The sequence below is a fragment of the Corvus hawaiiensis genome, chromosome 22, assembly GCF_020740725.1.
Source record: "Corvus hawaiiensis isolate bCorHaw1 chromosome 22, bCorHaw1.pri.cur, whole genome shotgun sequence".
Classification (NCBI taxonomy): Eukaryota; Metazoa; Chordata; class Aves; order Passeriformes; family Corvidae; genus Corvus; species Corvus hawaiiensis.
In genome coordinates this window covers 5,807,037-5,831,094 of record NC_063234.1, presented here as the reverse complement: position 1 = coordinate 5,831,094, position 24,058 = coordinate 5,807,037, and the positions used below count along the sequence as shown (strand labels likewise).

Sequence of the window (24,058 nt, the reverse complement as noted above, 5' to 3'; positions counted from 1 at the left end):
GCTGGAGGAGCTATTGGGCAGCTACACTACAATACAATACAAAACATGCAATGGGATCACTCTTCAGAGCTTACTTTTGATGGTAACTTTTCATCCCTGAAGATAAGTGAGGGAGGAAGTCAGACCAACTATAGAGTGCACCTGGAAGCACAGCAAACCTTCAGGATCTCTGTTATCCCCCGACCACTCTCTGCCCAAAGAACACTGACCCACACTGATGTCACCTTAACCAGAGACGAGTGTTTAATCGAGTGCAAGGGAGTGACAATGGCACAGTGGGTTGTGCTGGGAGGGTGATTCCCACTGCGCAGAGGTACGGAATCTTCAGAACAGAAGTAAAGAAGAGGAGGCAGATCCATCTTACAGAGTACAATGAAAAACAACTTATGCATCTGGATGCAGCAGTGGAAATAACGATGCCTCCTAAGGACTTGCAAATACCCAGGCCTGAGGCATCTCAGCATAACTGAGATGACAGATTTGTCAGCACAACTGACTCCCCAACATCAGTACTGAACAGCAGGCAATGGAGCTAAGGTTTGTTTTTTATACATATATATTTATATATATAAATATATATATATAAAGCGCCTATCACCATATCAATAAACATTCTTTGGAACCACTCTGAGGGCAGAAGTAAGAACAGGAGTCAGCCTGTTGGTACCTCAGCACTTCTGTTTCTAACCAATTAAAAAAATTAACAACAACAACAAAAAAAACAAACCCCACAAGACTGCTGCCAGCCTGCCTGGCTGGTGTTTAATACTGCTATTCCATAGGGTTGGAGGGAGACCTATTGTGAATGGCAATAGTTTGCACTGTCACTTCTCCAGCTGTGCTGCAGAGCAGTACAGGAGTCACAGGAGGGCAGTGGGACACAAAGGCTCAGACTCGTTACCACTCAAAATGTCTCAGCAGCAGGGAGCTCCCATGAGGAGAGAGCAAGCTAACTGTGCACAAAGCTCGCTCTCTCTCTGTGCTTAAGGCTGAGTCAGGGACCCTTTGGACTCTTCCCAGACCACCAGACAGAAATATGTGTCAGTTATAAATACATCATGTCAGTTGGGGGCGTGTGGGGTGTGGTTGGGATGGGAGAATTTAGAATGGGTGCAGGGAGGAGAGAAAGGAAAAAGACACCTTACGTTTCCAGCACCGGAAAGAACAGTTTTGACCTCACGCAATAAGTCACTGGACCTTTTCAATAGTCTTATCTGGCTTATGCCCCATCATCTTTTAACACATCAGATGGAATGTTGGCTGGCCAAGGGTTAAACAATCCCACACAGTGGAGAGCAAATCTGCAGTCTGCTGAGAAGGTCCCAGCCACATCACTGACGACCTCAGAATCCAACTTGAACGAAAGAAACAGCGTCTTGGTCTCACACATCACTCAGGGCCTGCAGAGAGCCAATGACAAAGTGTCAGGATGGACCTGCCACAGCTCTACCAGTCCTCAGCAGAAATATGAATCACCACCTCTGCAACACAGTTATGGTATTTGCCTTCATCCCTACGACACTCTAAGGAGTTGTTTTCTGGAATCTGCAGTTGCAGCCCAGTGGGGAGATGATGGAATAATGCAAAAATACAGACTATCCTTCAAGAAGCCTGAATGAACTATGCTGGAGCATCCTTTCTTTACCCTCTGGTTTGCACTAGTAACCACAACCACATTTTATCTAAGACTTTTGGAGCTTTCCAGTGGGAAACACCAGTTCTGCAGGCTCCTGGACCTGGCTTTGGTAGGAGTGATCTGTCATCAAGGCATGGGATATCAGCCCGAAGAACAGCTCCTAAATGAACTCCAGTCTTCCCTGACTGACTCATACTCTGTCATACAAAATGCTGTCCTGCTCCGACTTGCCCATAGAAGTCTTTGGGGCTGCAGGAAATCCTCAGTCCTGTCTACTCCCACTCCTACCTCATCCTTGAGGAAGGCGTTGTGGCACAGCCTGGCTTACCTTTCGTGCAAACTCTGGCAGCACAAATGCTGCCCGGTGAATATCAGAGTTGTAGTATTTCAGACTCCTCTCCTCTACTTGCTGCTGCGAGAGCTGCTGCACAGGCTCCCGGAAATTTGTATTCTGCAAAAATAAAGCCAAGTAGCTCTGACTATTCGGGTAAGGAGCCAAAGACTGTGTGACGGGCACCCTGATGCATGGCAGAGAATTGAGACGACTCACAGGAAAACAAATAACTTTCTGTTCTAGTATGAAGTCAAAGGTTCTGCGCAGCCCCAGTCCCAAGAGCTGGGGTTTATGCTCTGTAATTCCTGTGACCAGCCCTTATGCACAGATGTCAGTGCATGAGGTCAGACTGCATGAGCCATGTACCAGATGAAGCTGTGAGACTACCCAAGCATCCAAGAAGCAAGGCTTTCCTCTTCAAAGGAGAACCCATGTTTGTGTGAAGTTTGGTACAGTGCATGCTGCCAGCATCCATATTAATCATGTACAGCAGCAGCAATGCTGGCACCCAAACCCATCTAACAGTCACATTGAAGCAGACTGGGAAAAGAGTAAACTTCAGTGGTCTGACAGAGTTACCAGCCCACATCCTAACACTGACTCTCACTTGGAGGCCTCTGTGAGCAGATTACCAGCCACAGGCTGATTCTTAGCAGGTGCCCACTTTTTAACAGTCAGCATCAATAAGCCAAAGCCTTAACATGTTCTGGAAATCGGTAGTGACTTCCTCCCTTCCAAGTTTGTTGTACTAGACAGAAAATTATGACCATTTCTAAAGCAACTGGTCAATTCTGCACTTCATTCATCACCGAGCAGGCTGCATTGCAGCTCTGGGGCTCTGGGCTGGCAGAGTCAGGGCCCATCAAGAATCTCAAGGCCCCACAGCTGGGAGACTTCAGTGCCACAGCTCAAGCTCTGTAAGGGACAGCCTCAGGCAAGTTTCTAGGGAATGGAAAAGGGCACTTGAGGTGCCTGAAACTCACCGGGTTCTTGCTGCAGAGCATGAAGCCAATCTGCCCGCTGGGATATGTGGGGATGGTGCAATAGGCGTATTCCACAACTGGGAACAGAGACTTGCAGAACTGACGCATCTCCTTAATGAGATCCAGGTGCAGCCACTGGCACTCACCTATGGGAGAAAGGAAGTCAAGATGCAAGGTGAGAGCTGCCCCTCTTCTTTGCACAGAACTGTGCCAGGTGGTTCCAAGTCTCAACCTGTACAGCCCACGTAGTTTCAAAGACAAGACCCTTATGCCACTTTTGCTAAGCCCAGTCCAGCAATTAATGAAGCTGACATAGATCAAAACCACTGCTTTACCTGGGAGATGACATGTTTCATTCCCTGCATCACATGTCCCCAAGAAGAGTCCCCTCTGTGCCTCACACTTGGTATGTAAAAGCATAAGCCTCTGCCCAGGGACAGCATCCTCACCTTGGCAGCAGAGAATCCCATCTTCTCGCAGGGCTGTCTTCATCAGCTGGTAATAAGATTCTTTAAACAAACTTTCTGCAGGACCTGGGAGAAAGGTGAGTAAAGAAGAGTTTTGACCCTGAGTGAACTCTGGCCTGCACCTACCAGGGCAAAACAGTCAGGATTTTACCTTTGCTAAATAGCCAGCCCAGGTCCCCTACCAAAGAAAGTCCTAGCAGCTGCCTCTTGCTTCACAGAGCACTTTTTAAGCAGAACTCCTGCTCCAAACTGCCTTTTGGAGACGCCTCTCTCTGTGTTGACTAGAGCAAGACTGAAAGTGACTCAGGCACTCATTGATGGGTTTCTAAAATGAGGTGCCATATCTACATTTGGTCCCTCTCTACCTCAGCTTCACCCTTCAGAAATCCAGCTGCTTCACCACAGCCATCTTGAGGGTAGGTGCTGCAACAACAGTGTGTGAGCCACTGCTTTATCAGCAGGCACATGTGCAAAGCTGCCCTTGCCAGCACGGTGCTGTATTCCCCATCGGATTGCTGGACTCAGGAAACAACTCTGCCAGAAGAAATAGTTGCTGGAGTTGAATTTTGAGGAGAGAAATGTAACAGCTGGCTTGAAGGCCTGCTAATACAATTTTATGGTTTCCATCCTTCCCTTTCCCCACTAAAAGAACCAAGTTGGCAACAGTCTTTTCACTTGAAAGGATCCTGAGTAAGCTGGCATAACTTCCAAGAGGTAGGCAGAAGGAAAAAAATGAAGGAGGTGTGTGGAAAGCAGTGCTCTTTTATGGCTAGAATTCTTACCCATGGGGTCAGACGAGTCTGTGATAATCACATCAAAGGCTTCTTGATTTTGTTTCATGAACTCAAAACCATCTCCCACATGCAAGGTCAGCTTAGCACTGGAATACCCCACTGCCATCCCTGGGAGGTACTTTTTAGATACCTGGATCACGTCCTGCAACACAGAGAGCACAAGTGGGTCAGAGGAGGCTTACAAGAAGCTGCTTCTCAGACTACTGTGCAGTTGTGACTGGAAGAACAGCACGAGTCATTTCCTTCCCTACCTTCAGCGCAAGTCTGACTCGCCCGTAAAATCCACAAGAGCTGCCAGCATCTTCAGCCAGCAAGCTACTCTCAGCCCTTTCTTACAGCCTCAGGATTCAGTGACACTGTTGGATCTGTCCATGCCAAACTCAACAAAAACCTGGAGCTTCAAAAGCTCCCTGAGGAGCCGACCAAATATGATTACAGGTCAGACTGCTCTGTGCTCCTTTTCCCTACGGAACATCACTTGCATAGGTGATCTCAGCTAAATCAATTTATTTTTCTTTCTAAGTAAAACCATGCCAGCAGGTTTCTGAAAGCAGTATGAGAAATATCCCCATCTCTGCACTATAGCTCTTATATCAATCCACCTGTAAGATACAGTTTTCTCTCAAAAATCATTAGAAAGCCACTGCCCTGGGCCCAGCAATTGTACTGACTACTACCAACTTCTCATAACTGGAAAAAACAAAAAAATATGCCGGTGTCAGGCAGTGCTTGTTCAAAATCAGGCACATTTGCCTACTTAGCTGGCAGACAGAGCACACAGTCTCAGATAGCAGTGTTTCTTGTTCTTAACAGAGCTTTGCTCTGAGCAAAACTTTCTGAGAAAGTAAAATATCAGAACAAACTGGCTGATAGAAGGACTGGGAAAAGAGTAAACTTCAGTGGTCTGACAGAGTTACCAGCCCACATCCTAACACTGACTCTCACTTGGAGGCCTCTGTGAGCAGATTACCAGCCACAGGCTGATTCTTAGCAGGTGCCCACTTTTTAACAGTCAGCATCAATAAGCCAAAGCCTTAACATGTTCTGGAAATTGGTAGTGACTTCCTCCCTTCCAAGTTTGTTGTACTAGACAGAAAACTATGACTGTTTCTAAAGCAACTGACCCATCTGTCACAGAAGCTGCTTATTTCCCGCTTTTGGTTGCAAGAGACTGCTCAGCAAAGCAACCATCCTCCTCGGCCAGGAGCAGTACTCTGTTCGGCAGCGAGGCAGAGGGAAAAGCAGCACCTCCACAAAGCCAAGGCACTCCTCCAGATCCCGTGCTTGGCCCACGTCTGCCTGGAAGGGCTTTAATCGTATGTGTGTGAAAGAAATCACATGGAAGAGGCATCCAGCTGCCACGTAGATGACTTGTAAGGCAAAGAGGTGGCGCTGTCACTGTCACGCCAGCAGAACCAGCAGCAAACACGCCCGGTGCTGACGAGAGACAGGTGAAACCGCAGCTCCCGTGGATGCTGTGAAGTCGGGCTCGTTTTGCTGGGCAGCCCGCCCGCCCCGAGGCCCTGGGGCTCCTGCACGCAGCCGGGGGCCCAACGCACCTCATCGATTTCGCACTGCACCACGGACTCCACGGTCGGGTGTTTGACCACCTCTCGCAGCACTCCCCCGTCGCCGCCGCCGATGATCAGCACCTGGCAGAGAAGAGGGCAGAACACAGGCTGTCAGCGGAGTCGGCTCCGGCGAACTTTCGTTGTACGGCCAAAGGAGAACGGCGTGAAAGCCCTGAGGGCCCGTGCTGCCCGACGACCGGAGATGAACTGCGGGGCCCACGAGGCTGCCGGCCCCTCTCGCCCGAATGGCCCACGGCAGGCCCCGGCCGCAGCAGCCCTGCAGAGGCCGGGGTGGGTCCGCAGACCCCGGCTGGGGAGACCCCGCGGTGGGGACCGGGGACGACTCACCTTGCGGGGATCGGGGTGGCTGCAGAGGGGCAGGTTGGCGATCATTTCCTGGTAGGAGAACTCGTCCCGCTCCGTGCACTGGATCACACCGTCCAGGACCAGGACGTTGCCGTACGTGGTGCTGGGCAGAGCGGGGAAGCGGGGTTGGAGCGGGCCTGGGGCCGCGCTCCCCCGCTCCCTCTCCGCGCCTCCAGGCCCCACCGCATGGCGCTGACCGGCCCCGCCATCCACCCACCGCCCCGGGCCGCCCTCCCGCACCTGCGGAAGACGAGGATCTCCTGGTAGCGGGAGCGCTGGTGGTGCAGGAGTTCCTCCACCTGCAGCGACATGGCCTGGCCGGGCCATAGACGGCACGTCTCGCGGAACCAGCCCTCGCGGATCAGCGCCGCCGCGCCGCGCTCCATCCCGTACCGGAGCGGAGCAGCCGCTCCCGGACCACCTGCACTCCACTCCCGCCGCTGCCGCCGCCGCCTGACCCCACCGGCGCTGGAGCCGCGCGCAGGGCCCTGCGGCGCCCCGCCCCCGCCCTGCGCGCGCCGCCATTGGCCTGGGGCGGCCGTGACGGCCGAGCCACGTGAGGCCAGTGCGGGCGGAGCGGGGCCGCCCCCGCCGCCACGGGGAAAGGGCGCGTCCGACTCACACCGCCACAGCCTTTCCTCGGAGGACACCGAGCGCTCGGCACTGCTCCGCCCCGCCTGTGGAACCACGCGCGACCAGTTTTCGGGAAAACGAAGAGTCTTAATTTTTTAGGGGTTTTAAGGGTTGGATGCAATGAGGATGATTGGGGGGAGCATCTCTCAAGAAGAAAGGCTGAGGCAGTTGGGCCTGTTCAGCCTCGAGAAGAGACGGGTGAGAGGGGACCTCATTAATGTGTGTAAATATCTAAAGGGAGAATGCCAAGAAGAGGGAACCAGGGTCTGCTTAGTGGTGTCAACTACTGGGACATAAGGCAATGGCCAGAAACTGATGCACACGAAGTTCCACTGGAACATTACGAAGAACCTTCCTGTGTGGCTGTTCTGGAATGGATTGCCCAGAGAGGGTGTGGAGTCTTTTTCACGGGACATATTCCAGATCCATCTGGACACAATCCTGTGCCATATGCTCTAGAATGACCCTGCTTGAGCAGGGAGATTGGACCAGATGCTGTGGTCCCTACCAACCAAACCCATCCTGTGATTCTGTGGATGTCACAAAAGCAGATTTAGTTCTAGTGCTGGTGGGCCCAGGCGAGGGCTTGGCTGCCTTACAGAATGTGGTGTGTGCTGTGAGGAGCAGACTTTGGGAGAAATACACCAAGGTTATACTGAGAGCAGTTCTCCAACCAGGTTACACAAAGATCTCCAACTTCTGCACAACAGTATAATAACCTCACAGTAGGGGACTCCAGTACCACACCTTCACAGACACAACCAAGTGAATAAAACACTATGTAGTTGCTAGTCACTTCCATTAAAGACATTTTTAAAACCTATGGCAACTCATAAAGGGAAAACAGAAAAAGACTAAAATTAGGATCATCCCTGAAATGTCACTTTCCTTGGAATTTTAAGTAGAGGATTTTAACTACAGAGATTTTAACATCCCTGGGGCCAATGAGGCTTTTGCTAACACTTACTTGTTCTTCAAGTTAAAGAAATAACAAGAACTGGTAAGGCTGACAAGGAAGGAACTGGCAGGCTCTGCAAATGCACTCGGAGACAATTGCTATTTAACTGCCTTTTTAAGAAAACATTCTCCAATATTCAGCCATGTAAGCAGATTTTATAAGCAGAAAGAGACTCTGTTCTACTATTACAATGCTGCTTAGTTGGCACTGTTCGCACTAAGATACCTAATGAGAAAAACCTCTTCTCTGTTCCTTCCACTCCCTATTTCCCAGAAACAGGGAAAAAGATTGAAAACAAACTAAATCTCAGGCCTCCTCATAGTCTTTGTAAAATAAAGCCCTGATAAAATGTCATGTTCCCTACCTCTCCACAGCAATATTACCAGCCGTCAGAGGTCTGCATTAGAATAAGCTCTGTAAATGACCCATCAAATACTGATTACACTGTTTCTGATACTCTTTCTACAAAGACTTAAGGATAACTCACTGTATTTAAAACTTGGAGATGTTACTTTAACTGCAGAGGTTCAGCTGCAGCCTCTTACTTTCACTCTGTAAGTTTATGGTGAAACCATTGGTCTCCTATACCTCTTTTTTTTTTCCCCCCCTTAAAATACAATCTTTCCATTACAATACACAAACACTGCGAGGTAAACACACTCTTTTTCCGTATTACTCTGTCTTGTAAGAGATGAGCTGTGCAGTTCAATTTGTAAGCAAGGTCTATCATGAAAGACACTGGCCTCACTTCCTCCTCTGAACTGCTGGGGTTTGAGTCACCTCTACTGCATCTCTATCATTTCTGTGCTACCTTTAGAGATGCCAAGAGGTTCCTCCCATACTCCAATAACATGCTGATCTGCACTTCAGGCAGCTCCAAGAAGTGACGAGTTTAGCCTAATTGTGTTTGAGGACACAGGATAAACTTTCAAAATTATAAACAAAGCAATGCTGTGAGTACAATTAGAAAAAAAAAGCAACGTGAATATAACAAAAGTGACATCAATTAAAATGTTTTTCCTTTTGGAAAAAAAGTGATTTTAATGGTTTTAAAAACTTTCCTGTACAAAAACCGATCAATGACCAGTATTTGCTTTCCCATGGTGACAACACTTCTAACTATTGTTTCATTCAGCAGCAACTCCCACAGGTCCTGTAACAAAGATTATCTCTTTGGCCAGTGGTGTGTTGAACCCCTGCAAAAGAGTTAAACAAACACTTTAACTCTTCCTCTAAATTCACTCAAGACTGAAAACTGACAGTGTTACACAGCTTCTATCAAGAAAGGGTCGTGAGGCAGACAGAACTCTTCTCCCTCCAATACCGCCCTTAGATAGTGTTGCTCTTTTATGACTAAGTAACACACAAGAATCAAATCCTGTAAGGTAAACATTAAGTATCTATTCAGAATAAGAATGTTCATATGCGGCAGTACTGTTATTCCTCCCAAGCTAGGCAAGTGGTTCTCTCCACTTCCACCTATCTCTGATCAAAAAAAGCAACTCCCACACCCATTAACACAAACTTTTACCTCAGCATTTCAAACCTCCCACCCAGACTTGTTTTTGATTGCATTAATCCTAAATTGTTGGGGATTTTTTTTTCTTTTTTTTTTCCTTTAAACTGATGTCAGTCTGTGATGAAACCTCTTCAACTAAACATATGCTAAAGCTCCCACACCAGTAGAGGACAATAGCTAAGCTCTGCCCATGGCTCTGGGGCAGGAGTGCGCAAACACTCCAGCTAGATGAGAGCAGGCTAACAACACACCTTTCAGCTTTCCCCATCAGGTAGGACATGCTCCGGTTTCCAGACTGTTGAAGTTTGTTAGCTCCAGCAAATTTCTGCACAAACAAATAAAACACCACCACAGTGAGGTTCCTACTAAGTATATTCCATGAGATTCACGTGCTGCCAGATCTTTCCAGCCTCACAGAAATCTGCTTGTCGACTTCCCTGTGCTGGTCACAGACTTCCCTAAGTATGCATAAAAGGACAGCACAAAACCAGCAAGCCATGATTTGTTTATGGGTTTTTTCTTCTTTTCAATGTCAGTTAGCAATAAGTTAAGTAAAAAACCTCTGAAGTGAGACTATTACTAAGAACAGTACTTGGAGGAGTTTTCCTAATAACAGTACTTGGAAGAGAACATGAGCAACACGCAAACTTGATGTGTCCTAGAACCACTGGAATATCTGTGATTTTTGAGAACTGAATTTGGTACTGGAATTTGTGGTGGTTTGCTGTGGTCCAAGTGTCATGCTTGTGATGTATAGAGGCACAGATGTGAGCAATGTATGAACAGGTGGGAAACAACAAGGGAGTCTGAGGGACTCCAAGGAAGCTCCCCCTGAATGGGAAGAGGTAGTAATACAAAGCATGAACCTGTGACTGGAAGCCGCATCTCAGCAGCTGTTAGGGAACATTCTGCAGATGCAGAAAATATCATATGCCCTCCCAGAGAGCCCCCAGCTGGGTACGTATGATCGCCCACATTTCTGTTCCTCCTTTCATGACAAGCCCATACCTTGCCTTTGTAACCTTGCTTGGCAGGATCAAACTGTGGCGACTCTTTTGATTTGCTGCTTCCTAACGGAGAGAGGAGAGAAGCTGTCACTAAAATTTTCAGTAAAGAACAATGCATTCCACAGAGTTCCTCTGATGATATGGAGATTTCACTACAGCCTCCCACATGGTAAAATCCAGAACAATCTTTTAAAGGCAGGAGATGTTTTTGAATAGGTGCTTTTTTACAAAGGAGTTAAATCTCCTTTGCCTCCTAGTTCCTGGGTCCGGTTAAACACATAGAGAAAAGAAACAAAATCCAAGTCCACAACCCACCTGGCCAATTGTTTCAGGATTTTGTTTCCAAATCAGAAAAGGGATACTAAAGTCTACATTCCTCAAGTCAATTTCTTCAAGTATTTCCCCACTATAATGTAAGCACGTTGTAACAGTCTGTACTGCACTGGCACCCACACTCACACAGCCTTGTCAAGGCTCAGCTGGCAACATTTTCCACAGCGTGCAGCACTCTAGCAAGGGATCAGATCTTACCTGCAAACACGTTGAAGTTGGAATTGCTGTAATCAAAGGGGGTAAACTGCCTTGGTGCTTCCAGCTCCTCTGGTTGCTGGGGGGTTTTTTGCCGTTTCTTTTCTTGTGTTGGCAACTCTACTCCCATTTCTGCTCCCATTTCACTTGTGTCTCTCTCCCTCTTCCTAGTAGCTTGTTCCTGCTGTGAAAGCAACCCACAGAACAGAAAAAAAGGTAAGTTGAAGAAAGGAGAATGAAACATCTCTGTGGAGGCACCAGTGTGCAGATTAACTGCCCAATGGAGCCAGGCTCCAGTGATTGCTCTTGTCTTTGGCAATAGTAGCATGGGGAGAAATGTGCTTTTCCTGGGGCCTAAACTGCTATTCTTTTTTCTCCTCACAGTAGGGACTTTTATGAAAAGCCAGATTGTCATTCCCCAGGACATGGGCAGCTGAGATCTGCTGTGGCCCCACTGGCATATTTGGGGGAACCTATGCAGAACAACTGAGGATCCTTAAAGGAAGTGAGGAGCAGAGGTGCATCAGTGGAAAACTCCCTACTGAACACATGGAGGGATGTGACGATGTCCACAGCACAATTAGCAGGGGCCTGTTGTTACACCCAGGGCAGCACCACAGAAGGACTACTATCAAAACACTGTCATTCAGGTATTTCAGTTACAGGGCTCAGAGTTTCATTCTGAACTATCTTATAACAGTCAAAATGGACAATGGCTGGAAGGAGGAATTCTATGACATACCATGGCTTGCTGACGAACAGATACAATGTTTTGTGCTGCCTTTTTATGCAACTTCTGTGTCTGGACACGGGCAGCTATGGAGACAAACAAGCATTACTGTAAAAAGCAGGAGTAAGTTAGCCAGGGGCTTAGAAAAAGCAAGCAAAGCAGCTTGTATCAAGTCTCAAATGAAACAGAGTACAAATGTTAACAAATAATATCATTCATCAGGAAATCCATTATCTACAGGAAGCAACCTATGTGCCCTGGGAAAAGCATGCTGGCAGACACACTAAGGAAGGGAAGAATGGCTGTACCTGACTGCTGGGCTGCTGTCTTACTGGTTTCATTCTTGGACTTCTTCTGTACTGGTGCCTGACTCATCAACTTCCATCGATTGCTGATCTGCAACAAAAAAATACTACCTGGAAACGCTTTCTTGAAAGTTTTATGGCAAGAAGTTGTTTAAAAACTTGCTAAGACATGCTGGTCTTCATTAAGTCTACCAAAGATCAAATTCAACTGTAAAAGAGATTAAGATCTGCTGCACCAGGTGAAGTAAAAGCAAATGCTTTATAAGTTCTGAGCTACAAATAAGCCTTGAGAACAAATGCAGATACTTCAGTAGAGTTTTCAGCTTTGACAGACAGGGACTATACATCAGAATGTCTCCAATCCCTGGTTCTTCAAAGGATATGAATGTCACAGAAACATGTAAAGTTTCTCAAGAAATACCCAAAGAGAAAAAAAAAAATCTATATTGCTGAGGCTCCTGATGGAAAATAAACTACTTATTTGTTTCTTTTGTACTACTTGGCAGGAAATTTTAGCATCAGTCTTACTTCATATATTTTTGATGATGGGTCAAACTTTGCAGATTGTGAGACATAGGCAGAATTCTCCTCTGGAGGTAGGTACTGTAGAGAGGGAAAAAAATTTGCTTTGAATGCAGCATGTGACATTTAGCTCATTGCTAAAATGCTACTTGTTGTAAACCGGTGAGTTCATTTGAAGAAGTATTCTACAGACAGAACACCTTGTGGAAAAAAAAAGTTACCACAGCTATTGCCAAGAGAAATATTAAAGAAAGAAACAACTAAAAACCCCTCCCCACAGAACCAAAACACCCCCAAACAGACCAACCATCAACTGCACACCAGAAAAATTTTTGATATTATTTTCTAGTAATTTACCACTCCAAATGTATAACAGTATTCTATTGTTATTCTGATTCTTTACAAGAGTAGAATCAGCTCACTAACCCTAGCCATAAAGTACAGATGAAAATGTGAGGCAAATCTAGCATAAAGCATTAAAACTAGCTTTAAAAAACCTAGTGAAAGGTCTGTTTACTATGTAGAAAGACTTGTATCCAAAAGATATTTAAACGTGTTTTGAAAACAAGTCCACATGTGTCTTTGCAAGAAGGACAATCCCTTCACTCTAGTCAGAGAGAAGCAGCAGCTGATGCTCTATCAAGCTCTTCTGATATGCCTGGAAAACCAGCTCAGAGCATCCTCTGCACTGGGTAATTTGAGTTCCACTATTGGGAGCTTTTACCATTTTAAATGGATTTTCAAAGGACTCCATTATTAGCTGAGCTTTCCGCTGTGCAGTGGTTAAAATCCTCGTATTTCCTTTGTTTTCATCACATTCCTTAAAAGAAAGGAAAAAAAAGGAAGAAATATTAACATGAATATTCTTTTGGTTTGGCTACTGCCATTTCATGCCATGCTGCTTCTCCCTCTGAAATCCCACTGATAGCAGTGACCCTCCGACACGGAATTAACTTGCTGGCCTCCTAACCCAGTTGTCTTGGTTAGGCCATATGCCTGACAAAATTTAGTACTGTTGCCATGCATTCCCACCTTATTTCTTTCAACACTTCCACACAGTTTTATCAGATTATTTAAAGTCTGTTTTCTAATACTTCAATACTGACACTGTTACAAACATACTGCTTACATTGAATATGCTGACAGTGGCAGTAGCAACAAGACATGTTGACTCTGGCTGACGATCTTGAATTGTCCTCTCAATGTCTGAAAACAGGCAAACATCTTCCAAAACTGGTGCAGGGTCTGCATGAAAAGGAGACAAAATTTTTATTAGATTCTTGTATATTTTACTGTTCTTTTGTGTCATGAGATTTCCCTTAAAGTTTTTTCAGGACCACTTATTTCCCCCACGTCAAATCTCCATCACTGCATTATTAGCACAGCTTTTAGGTTAACTCTAAATTACCCAAGGCAGAGTTATTCTGAAAATCATCCGTAAGAATCCGTGAACTGTCATGTGGTCCAAAGAGGGCATTCTCCAGCTTCTGCAGAGAGATTCAAATTATAAACACCATTAACACACTATAAATCTATTATTTTCACATACTGCAAAAACACTTCAATGAAAATTCCAAAAAAAGGGATGAAATTCAGAGATGGAATATCTTAGTGTAGCTGATGTGCCAGAGCACACTGCATCTGGCATCAAAAGGCTACCTGTGCAAATGCCCACGAGCTAATGAGATGCTTTACTTCATACACATGATGAGGGAGAACGAGTCAGCCTTAGAAACTCATCTGAATCTTCTCTTCTTACAGCTCAGTCAATATATTCTAACATACTGACACTGTCCAGCAGCCAGAGTGTTTGCTGATGAAACCTTAAGTGCTGCTTTATAGTGGTTTGCAAAATACCAGTTTACACCTGGTAATATTATGAGTCTAGCACAGAAAAGTACCATTAAGCTAAAGCAGAGAGACTTGTAAAATGGATGACACAAACAATTTACTAGCAGGTAGAATTTTGATACATTTGTTTCCAAGTTTAAGGCTTAAGACACTAGGTAAAAATATAATGCAAACAGTACCTCAGGGTTGGGTAGAGGTGCTCTCTTCTTGAATACTGAAGTAATCTCTGACTAGAATGGGAGAGAAAGGTAAGTCACTTAAAAGCCCCGTTTCTTCTAGGTTGGCCACCTTATCAATGTTTTCAACACATTTATTACAAGCTAGCAGGTTAATAAAATTACTTTCTTCTTCTGCAGTGTTTGCACTTGGCTGTACATTTAAACACCTCACACAAGGGTACATTCTTGCTCACAAATGGTTTTTTTCACTACAAGAGGAAAGCTGTATTAATATCAACATGCTGCTGATATATTTTAACTAATGAACTTCTTATACCTAAGCTGATTTTTCTTTTTTGCCTCACCATAGCTGTAAAACATTTATGAGTCCATTTACACAGCCAGCAAATTCTGCAAGGCGCAGTTCTTCCTCACACAGGCAAATGTGATGTGCAGTATAAAGATAGACAACTGCCTTCTGTTCAAGCAGTGTCTGTTTGTTTACTGCTCCAGCTTTCCAGGAAACTAAACTGTGTGTAAGCCACCATACAGCAGACAGGCAAGAAGTTGCAACAAATCTTTCTGCTCTACTACAGAACACTACATTCAGTGTTCAGAAAGCAAACTTCAGCATACACATCATCACAGGTCACCATTCAGCTCCAGGGCCTGGCTTAGGGGATGCCAGTGATTAGTCTCAAGCTACTCCTACCTTGACAAGAGGCATCTCCCGGGCCTGCTGAATGAGCAGATGCAATTCATTAATCTGCTGGCGAACAAGTGGTGGGACAGGGTTACAGCAAGCAATGATACCCTGGGTTTCTCTAAAGAGAGAGAAGGAAAATTCAGTGTGCTGTATTTATGGCTAGTATGTTGGGCATTTGCATCAAAGGATGTGCAACTGGATATAACCACTGCCCTGACCGTGACAGAGCAAGACAAGTCAGATTAATCTCTGTGATGAAATTCTGCATCAGGTTTGTGCAGATGAGGAGAAGCTATCAAGTCAGCTCTCCTCTCACTTTTCTGCGGTCTGTCCTCATCATCATTTCATTCAGTATTACCTATGAAAGCTGAGCCCAGCAGTGGACCTGCCTTTAAAGATGCGTTTTTATTATTCTCAAGTATGGATGTTAGGTGATGAGTACCAAATGTTTGAGGAAAATATTGTATAAATTGGGTGTTTTAAGGGATCTGCCCCTTGCCCTCCCCACCCCTTTAGGAATTGCAAATAAAATCCAAATAAATTTTGGGGGAACTCATCCCTCTCTTGCTCTGTAGAAGTGAAGGAATCTCAGAGGGAACATGTGACATAGAGCAATGCAAAGGAATGTGGTTTATTAGTGCAATAAAATCCAAGTGATGTGTCCCAGAAGTCTGGAGCCTTCTGAAGGAGTATTGCTATTTATTTCTCTTCCAAATTGAACAACTATAGAGAAGAGCAGTACTGACAGCTGGAATGAAGGGACCAACTGCAGAACTAATTACACACTTGGAAGTGACTTGCTGGATATTAAAATTAAGTAAGACTCCTTCAGGGTGAACAAAACTTACTTGGGCAGCTCCTCTGCGATCTTCAACAGCATATGATTTGGTAGCACATATCTACAACACAAAGAGGTGGTGTGAAAGTAACAGAATGTTACACTTAAAAAACGACTTCAAAGTAGACAACTCTGCCCCCATTACAAGGTCTGAGAAGATGAAATCAGTTAAAAAGAAAAGAAACATAACAGGACTTCTGTGTAACAAGCAGCCTGAGGCAGTACAGTAATTTCTACAGGTAACAAACTAGTCCCATCTCAGGGGTGGAAGGGGCATAATCCAAGAGATTTACTGAAGCCAGTGTCCATAACAAAAGACTTCCTACCCTGTGCTCTCGTCCTCTTGACGTGCTATCTTGTCTCTCCATGCAAACAGCAGCCTAAATGCTGCCAGCTGCTGGGTGTCAAGATGTTTTTTCTGCCTCCTGTAGAGATCAAGGTAGGATTCATCTGTAAAGAGGGGCTTGATGTATTTCTAGACAGGAAAAAAGGAAGCACTCGTGAGCTTTCTGTTTTGCCTCTCTCAGACAGAATCTCACAAGGACACATCAGGGGACTGAATACACTCTGGTACAATGTATCTTTGAGCTTTTTATCCTGAACTATTGGTAGGAGCCTATTTCTGAAAAACACACATCTCATCCATTGTTAGGGGAAACCCAGCCTCATCAAATCCAGGAACAGCTTCACTGTCTTCAAGCTTTACTACATTACACAAAGCCTACTTTCAGTAGACAGTGTTTTCCATAGGCACAATATAGTTGTCTCAGAATGCAACTCTCCAGTAAGGCTTTGAACTTTTAGGAACATCCAGCAGAACCAGAAATGTAACATCTCTCTTAGAAAAGACACACCTGAATACATTGTGAGGCCAAGGAATACTAGCATTCAAAAAAGAGCAGGAAGGCATCTGAATCCAAGGACCATAGCTAGTGAAACAAGTGACTGCACAAGACTGAGTCAGAGTTTATACAGCTGTTTTCAGACAAAAAAAGAGGAAAAGATGTAGAATAGGCAAGGGACTTTCTCTCCTACTCCCATACGATGATCCAGGTAATCAAACCAGGTGAAGCTTTACCTTCAGGCAGATGTCCCTGCTGCGCTGCCACACAACCTGCAGCTGTGTGGGCTGCTCGTTCCCTCTCTCCCACAGTGACTCCCTCACTTTATCATAGATGTAGAGCAAGTAGTGAGTGTCATCACGGGCATACCGGATCATTTCTTCTGGCAAAGGGCTAGAAAAAGAGCCACAATTAACACTAACACATTTCAGTTGTCCCACCAAACTGTCACTTTTCTCTTGCAAGGCATATTATGGCAAACTGCGTATGAGACATGCCAAGAACTAACATGGAAATGCTTCTGTTTTCTTAGTGAAAGATTGGTTAGGCAACAGCAGTAAAATGCTGTGCACTCTCCAATTCAGATTCTTGTTTGTGGGCTGGATAGCCGAACTGCTGTGTATCTAAGTCACACGGCAGAACAGCTTGCTACGGTATTTGTAATAGCTCTCTTCTCTCTGCAGAGCCTACAAAAGTAGACTTGAGATCTCTGTGGTGTGCCGGGTGCACCTGCATAGCCAAGCTCACTGCTCCAACACCATCTGCTCTACCCTGCACAGGTGACTAAATGTTTTTGTGGGGGCAGTAGAGGAGCAAATACTGTCTCCGTAACACCGCAGTGGTTAAGAACTGTTCCTAAGAAGTGGGCTTCCAGGAGATTATAATTCCTTCATCTTCTCAGATCTTTCCAAAAAGAACTCATTTTCTAAAAAACATGGGAAAATATAACACTCAAAAACTTTGGACATAGCCAGGTAAATGCTGTGCTCATTCACTTTGAGACTAACCTATAACTATGGGTTCTGCAAGTAGAAGCTCTAGAAATGCAAACAAGGAGAAGTGCTACCTTGCAGCTCCAGCCTGTTTAGGGGTCAGTTTTTACCGTATCCTCCAGTCAGCCAGCTGGTACTTCTTGTCAGCATCTACACTGCAATACAGCTTTAGCAAGTGGTCCAAAGAATGTCTGCCAAGATTGAGGAGGCGAGCAGCTTGGTGAGTATCAAACACATTCACCAAGTACAGACCAAAGTCTCTTTGCAGCCATTCCACGTCTGAATCAGCACCGTGAAGGACCTTGAAAAGCATAAAAATTTGGGAATGATATGAAGAACATTTCTACTCCAGGCTGGTAGTACTGTGCTTTCATACTCATGTGTCTAGGACCAGATTTCTTTTCTCCGTTTTTTACTGTTAAGTATAGAACTACTAAATGAGTGCATCTGGCAAGTAATTCACAACTAACATCAAGGAAACAGGCTCCTGAACAAATTATAGTGAAAGCAGAATCAAGCGACCAAGACAAAGCACACAGTGTGATTTAAACTAAAATAAAGCTTAAACTAAAACAACAATAATAATAATTAAAAAAAAACCCTGGTGAATTTGGCAGCTGACCTTCACAATTGCAGGGTCTGTGAAGGTCTCATTGAGGATGTTCATGTCGCTGCGCAGTTCCAGTGTATCAATAATGAAGTCTTCTGTTCGGGTGGAAATCTGCATCAGACACGTCAAGCCAAGGAAGCTCCTGTAGGAATGGTGCTGAAAACAGGGAAGAGAGATGTAAGCTAGGATTCATTACAGAAACAATACTATAAAACAAACAGCACTCCAAATGAGGGAAGAAAGAGCAACAAGGACTTCTTTGAGAAAAAAAGACAACTGGATGAGCAAACTTTCTCTTTGCAGTTACTAAGATGACATAAAAATCCTAAAGATTAATTGAAAGAAGATCAAATTCACTAAGAAGTGTGCAGCCAGCCATGCCATTGGAAAACTTCTAATACTGACACAGTTTATTTCAACCTTACAGATAATGTCTGACAGATCAGGGGTCATGAACTGTCTTTTCATGTTGGGGAGTACAAAAACCAGGAGAAAACCACAACCCCCCCCCCCCCCCCCCCCAGAAGAATATAATGGTCTCTTAGCTCCTAAAAGTACATGTATAACTTTTAAATAGAGAAGGCAATTGGATTACCTCTAAGTCCAAGGCAAATTCTTTACAAGTCATAAGCTTTTCATTTAGTTCTACCAACTCATCCAGTTTGGTGATAAAATGACAGGGTGTTTCCTCAATGGGCCTGTACATCTGGCAGAGCAAATGAATTAGGCATGGTATGTTCACTGTCAACTCCCACCCCAACCTCCACCGTCAAACCTGAAATTTGTCAAGTATGGCTGTAAATGTACTGCATCTGTAGTTTAAAATTAAAGTGGGCACCAACCTGGAGTTCAGGTTTCTTGAGAACTCCATCTGGTGGAGAAAAATGCTCCAGTTCATACTGGTAAGGATGAGCAAACCTGTTGAAGTTAGAAAGAGACAAGCACAGACTAAATTCCAGTCCTCTTAATGAGGACAGAGCACAGAGGCTTTGAGAGCTGTGGTAATTTCCCTATTCTGTCTCTTTTTAAGCAGAGGTTTAACATAACTGCAGAGGTCTAAAGCAAATCACACACAACATAGTGTGGACACAAACACATGCAGAACTGTATACATGATGAGCATCAGCACAATCTGACCACACAGGTTCACCCAGGGGACTCCAAGCACCTTGCTGTCAGGTTAGTTTCTTACATGTCTTGCTCAGTTTTCTGCGTCCTCTGCTGATGTATGAAGTCTGCCAAAGCAGCTGGCACATCCAAGTCCTCAGGGCGCTCCTTTCTCTGCCGTCCACTTTTTGTGAGGGCTGAACAACCAATATTGAATAACTGGACTGGGTCCCCCACATAACATGTTCTCAGCCTACTACTATCTCCCCCTCCACCCACCACAAGAGTCTCTGAATTACCAAAAATCTTAACAATTTAGTGCTGCTGCTTTTGCTGTCATTTTGTACCTCAAATAGCAACTCAGTTACTTGGCTGTTTTTAGGCAAGACACAAGGTGGTTCTGCTCAAAAGCTTGGATACAAATTGAAAAATCTTTAGAAAAATTTTTCAATCATTCCCAGTTTCTGAAAGTACAACTGCATCAGTGCAGAATACAGATGAACTGGCAGCAGCAGAATGTGTTACTGAGACAGGGTGTGACCAGCAGCTTTGATAAAGCACCAAAACCAAAGGTAGGTCTCTCCACACAGCTGGTGCAGCTCACTCATCTGAAAGAATATCTGTAAAGCCAACTAGACTAGTCAAGACTTCTCATACAGAAGTGACTCTCGTGTATGTTCAAGGTGGTAAAAAGCAACAGCAGATTATCTGTTTGGAACAGATTATTTGCTGTATACCAGCAAGAAGATGCTGTTTGCTGACCTATCCTGACATTACACATATGGAAAAAACAGTGTCACCAAGATCAGTACACCCAAATATTCAACATCTCCTGCTATTTGTTTTTACAGTCAGTGATTTCTCCTCTAGACTGTGAGGACAGGTTTGTGTCAAATACTCACAACAAATTACCCAACAAAAAGAAACCCCTTACCTTCAGGCAAAGGCTTCAAAGCATTTGGTTTGATAAAAAGTTTAGGTACAAAGGGAGTATTGGAATTGTCAATCTTTTCATGAAACTTAAGCTGTGGTCGAGAAATATTCTTGGCATGAAGCAGTCGGAATGTTTCAGACTGAGTTCTCTTGTGGAATTCTCCTGCCTATTTAAAACACCAGAGGTAAAACCAACATGACTTATCAGACATTCAGAGTTTCTTTTACTCTGATCTAACATTCAGAGGAAGAGTTATACCCCACACTTAAAACTGAGTCATTTTTTTTCAGTGAGGAATGAAAGTGTTTGGACTCAAGGTCATGAATTCATAAGCACAAGAAAGGCTGTTGAGCATGTGAAACTGAAATGGCATTTGAAAGCACATAGATTTCAGAATCAGATTTTCAGAACAGGAGAAAGTAAAAAAGAGAGTTACTTAGAATGTGTGAAAAACATGAGAGAACATTTAACTACTCAACTCCACTGGAGAACTGGTAGTGCAATGGCAGGGAGAACAGCTCAGCTAACACAGCCAAACCAAGCTCAAGGCCTCACCTTACGGTTCCAGCTGGAAACGATCATCTGTGGGGGCTGTAACCCGGCTGGCAGGACTGGCTGCTGGTTTCTGTTCACTCCTGATGCTTCATCCAATAAAATACTCTAAAATCCAGAAAAACAATGTGAAACACCTGTTAAATCACCCCACTCAGACACTCTAGTCAGACTGAGTAAAGAAAGTCGTGTAGGTAGGTACCTCCATAGTCATCTCCCCCAAATTCTGCACAACACAAGACAAACATGGGAAGAGTATGGTGAATATCAGGGATGGGAAGAGTTTCTTCAGAGAAGCACTCTAAAATGTACAGACATGTTCTCAGGCTGTGAGGATTTTATGTCAAACTGTATTTAGTTTCCTCATGCATCCCATATTACCTTCCCTCCCTTTGGCCCACCTGCCTTAGCTGCTGGGATCTCTGGCCTAGCATATGGAAGGGTTTTTAAAATAAAAAGGGAATACATCAGATTGAGGAAATAGTGACTAATTGTGAAAGCACTGCCACTAAAGTTCTTGCAATGAAAAAGAAAACTTGTGGCAACTGAACACTTTATAAAAACCATATCCAGAAATAATTTGCTTACCACTCTTTCAAGAATGACGTCATTGGAGTCAACCAGCATATCAAATTTATCTTCCAGCCCTGTCACTTTGCTGGAATCTTTCATGAGGCTCCGGCAGCCATGGTACTGCATCACCTGGCTCATGCTTGCAAGAGAACAGCACAGCTGTCAGCAATCTGAAAGCAGGCAATCTAAACACTAAAACATCCAGTTCTCTTTGACTTTCTATACTTCGAAGTCCGAAAATAAATCATATTATAGATACCACCACATGAGCAGTGAACAGAAAAAGCACCTATACAGTATTAAGTGTTAGAAATAATTTCTCACAAACACGATTTTTAAAATGGACAGCCTAACATGTTCAGTATCAGGTGCTCCTCTCTGCACAGCTCTTCACGGCAATCATTATGAAAGGCCATCTTTAAGCTTGTCACTTCAGCTGCCAAGTGCTAGAAAAGCAGCTAAAATTAGATGTGTAAAATAAACCACCTTTTCACCCATGACAAGTTTGGAGTTGCCAAAGTAGGGGGCTACCTTCTGGTTTGGATTGAGAGCTATTAGCAACAGCCCAGAGATGCAAAGGGGCCCTTACCAGCGGAGCAGGCGGTCACCCTGCGTGTTGCAGTATGCACGGAAGCCAGGGAAGCTGCAGTAGAAATCATACTCGTCGCCAGGCTGGGGGAGCCCATTAGATGCCTTTGTTGCAGCCACCACTGTGCCAAGAGCATACTGTGCAAGAACACTCCATTATCAGCATTTTGTCAGTATTTTGTTCCTGTTTATCCATGATACTCTTTGACAGAAATGCACTTTGCCTGGCTGTTTGGAACTGCGTGGTTCTAATGTGCGGTATTTCACCAGGAGTAACTTCACATTAGCTCATTTACACAGCTTTAAATTATGAAAGTCTAAAAGCTAGATTTATAACTCAATCTACAATTACAGATTTGACCTGAAGTTGTGTCAGGGGAGGTTTATGTTGCATATCAGGAAAAGGTTCTTCCCCCAGAGGGTGGTCAGGCACTGAATAGGCTCCCCAGGGAATGGTCATGGCCCCAAGGCTGCCAGAGCTCCAGGAGCATTAGGACAACGCCCTCAGGCACAAGGTGGGATTGCTGGGGTGTCTGTGCAGGGCCAGGAGCTGGACTCGATGATCCTTGTGGGAGCCTTCCAACTCAGAATATTCTACAATTCTAAGTCTGCAGGAATGCAGATAATTACCTTATTACTTAAACAAAATACCCCAAATCCCTACAACTCTTCCTACTTGGGAACTAGCAGCCATTCCCTCTCTGGAAGCAGCATCGTGCATAGGTAAAACACACGGGGGCTGCGATTCATAACGCCGGGAGCAACTCCCATCGCGACAGGCCCTCACGAGGGTCCCGACTCCTTGGCATTCCCCGGAAGCCCCGGTGGCTGACAGGGTCAGGGCCCGACCTAGGCCGGTAACAGGCCCCGATACCCCTCTCTGGCCCCCGCACCCACCGGCCCGGCCCACACCTTCCCTCTCGCACTGGGTGACACCCTACGGGTGTCACCCGCTCGGGCTGGGGTCCCCACGTAGCCCCCGCGGGCCAGAACTACAGCTCCCGGCATGGCCCGAGCGCACACGGCACGCCGGGAGCGGTAGTGCCTCCTCCGCTCCCCCCGCCCCTCTCCGACCGCACCTTAACGAAGGCGTCGGGGCTGTCGAAGCCGGGCAGGGCTGACATCGCGCTGCTTCCCCCAGTGTCCGCGGGCGTCCCGGAGCTGCCCGCCCGCCCCGCCGGGCTCCCCTCACGGGCCGCAGCCGCCATGTTGATGCGCGGCGCTATCGCGAGAATCAGCCGCTGTTGCGAGAACGCAGCACTGGTGGCGGGAAGGGGGGAGAGGAACAGCGGGGACCGCACTCGCCCCCAGCGGCAGCACGGGGCAGGACAAGCCCTGTATGGGATACCAGGCCCTGAGGGAAGCGCTGACGGGCACCTGGCTGGGCTTCAGTGCCGCAGACGCGGCCTTTTTCGCCCCACTAACACCCACCAGTGGGACCCATAGAATTACAGAAGATCCTGAGTGGGAGGGGAGCCAGAGGGGTGGATCATCGAGTCCAGCTCTTGGCCCTGCACAGACACCCCAGCAATCCCACCTTGTGCCTCATCTCAATGCCTGAGAGCATTGTCCTAATGCTCCTGGAGCTCTGGCAGCTTTGAGCCGTGACTATTCCCTGGGGAGCCGGTTCAGTGCCTGACCACCCTCTGGGTAAAGAACCTTTTCCTGATACCCAACCTAAAACTCCCCTGACACAATCCCAGCCATTTCCTGGGGTCCTGTCCCTGGTCACCACAGAGCAAAGATCAGTGCCTGTCTTTCCTCTTCCCCTCGAGGGGAAGTTGTAGACTTCGATCAGTTTCCCCTCAGTCTCCTCCAGGCTGAACAGACCAAAGTGCCCTCGGCGGCTCCTCTTCCCCTCCAGGCTCTTCAGCATCTTCATGTTCCTCCTTTGGACACTCTCTAGCAGCTTAATAATCTTCCTTATATTGTGGTGCCCAGTCTCCTTGATGGC

General features: G+C 45.7%; 2 protein-coding genes across 2 annotated transcripts; both read right to left on the bottom strand.

Annotated features, from left to right (window-relative positions):
- Positions 1 to 220: 220 nt before the first annotated feature.
- On the bottom strand, positions 221 to 6,621 carry SRM (spermidine synthase). Its single transcript, XM_048326512.1, has 8 exons — positions 6,392 to 6,621; positions 6,134 to 6,254; positions 5,774 to 5,866; positions 4,203 to 4,356; positions 3,403 to 3,486; positions 2,954 to 3,099; positions 1,965 to 2,087; positions 221 to 1,400 (listed from the first exon to the last, which is right to left on the bottom strand). Exons 1-8 carry the CDS (start codon positions 6,535 to 6,537, stop codon positions 1,383 to 1,385), a joined length of 885 nt encoding a protein of 294 aa, XP_048182469.1. The 5' UTR covers positions 6,538 to 6,621; the 3' UTR covers positions 221 to 1,382.
- Positions 6,622 to 8,748: 2,127 nt separating this feature from the next.
- EXOSC10 (exosome component 10) lies at positions 8,749 to 23,335 on the bottom strand. Its single transcript, XM_048326493.1, has 25 exons — positions 23,184 to 23,335; positions 22,106 to 22,242; positions 21,532 to 21,655; positions 20,947 to 21,051; positions 20,392 to 20,557; positions 19,543 to 19,654; positions 19,193 to 19,268; positions 18,946 to 19,056; positions 18,363 to 18,506; positions 17,851 to 18,041; positions 16,985 to 17,141; positions 16,233 to 16,381; positions 15,917 to 15,967; positions 15,075 to 15,186; positions 14,384 to 14,434; positions 13,762 to 13,840; positions 13,483 to 13,598; positions 13,078 to 13,173; positions 12,360 to 12,434; positions 11,835 to 11,922; positions 11,539 to 11,612; positions 10,800 to 10,980; positions 10,270 to 10,331; positions 9,513 to 9,586; positions 8,749 to 8,938 (listed from the first exon to the last, which is right to left on the bottom strand). Exons 1-25 carry the CDS (start codon positions 23,310 to 23,312, stop codon positions 8,908 to 8,910), a joined length of 2,691 nt encoding a protein of 896 aa, XP_048182450.1. The 5' UTR covers positions 23,313 to 23,335; the 3' UTR covers positions 8,749 to 8,907.
- Between the last annotated feature and the right edge of the window lie 723 nt (positions 23,336 to 24,058).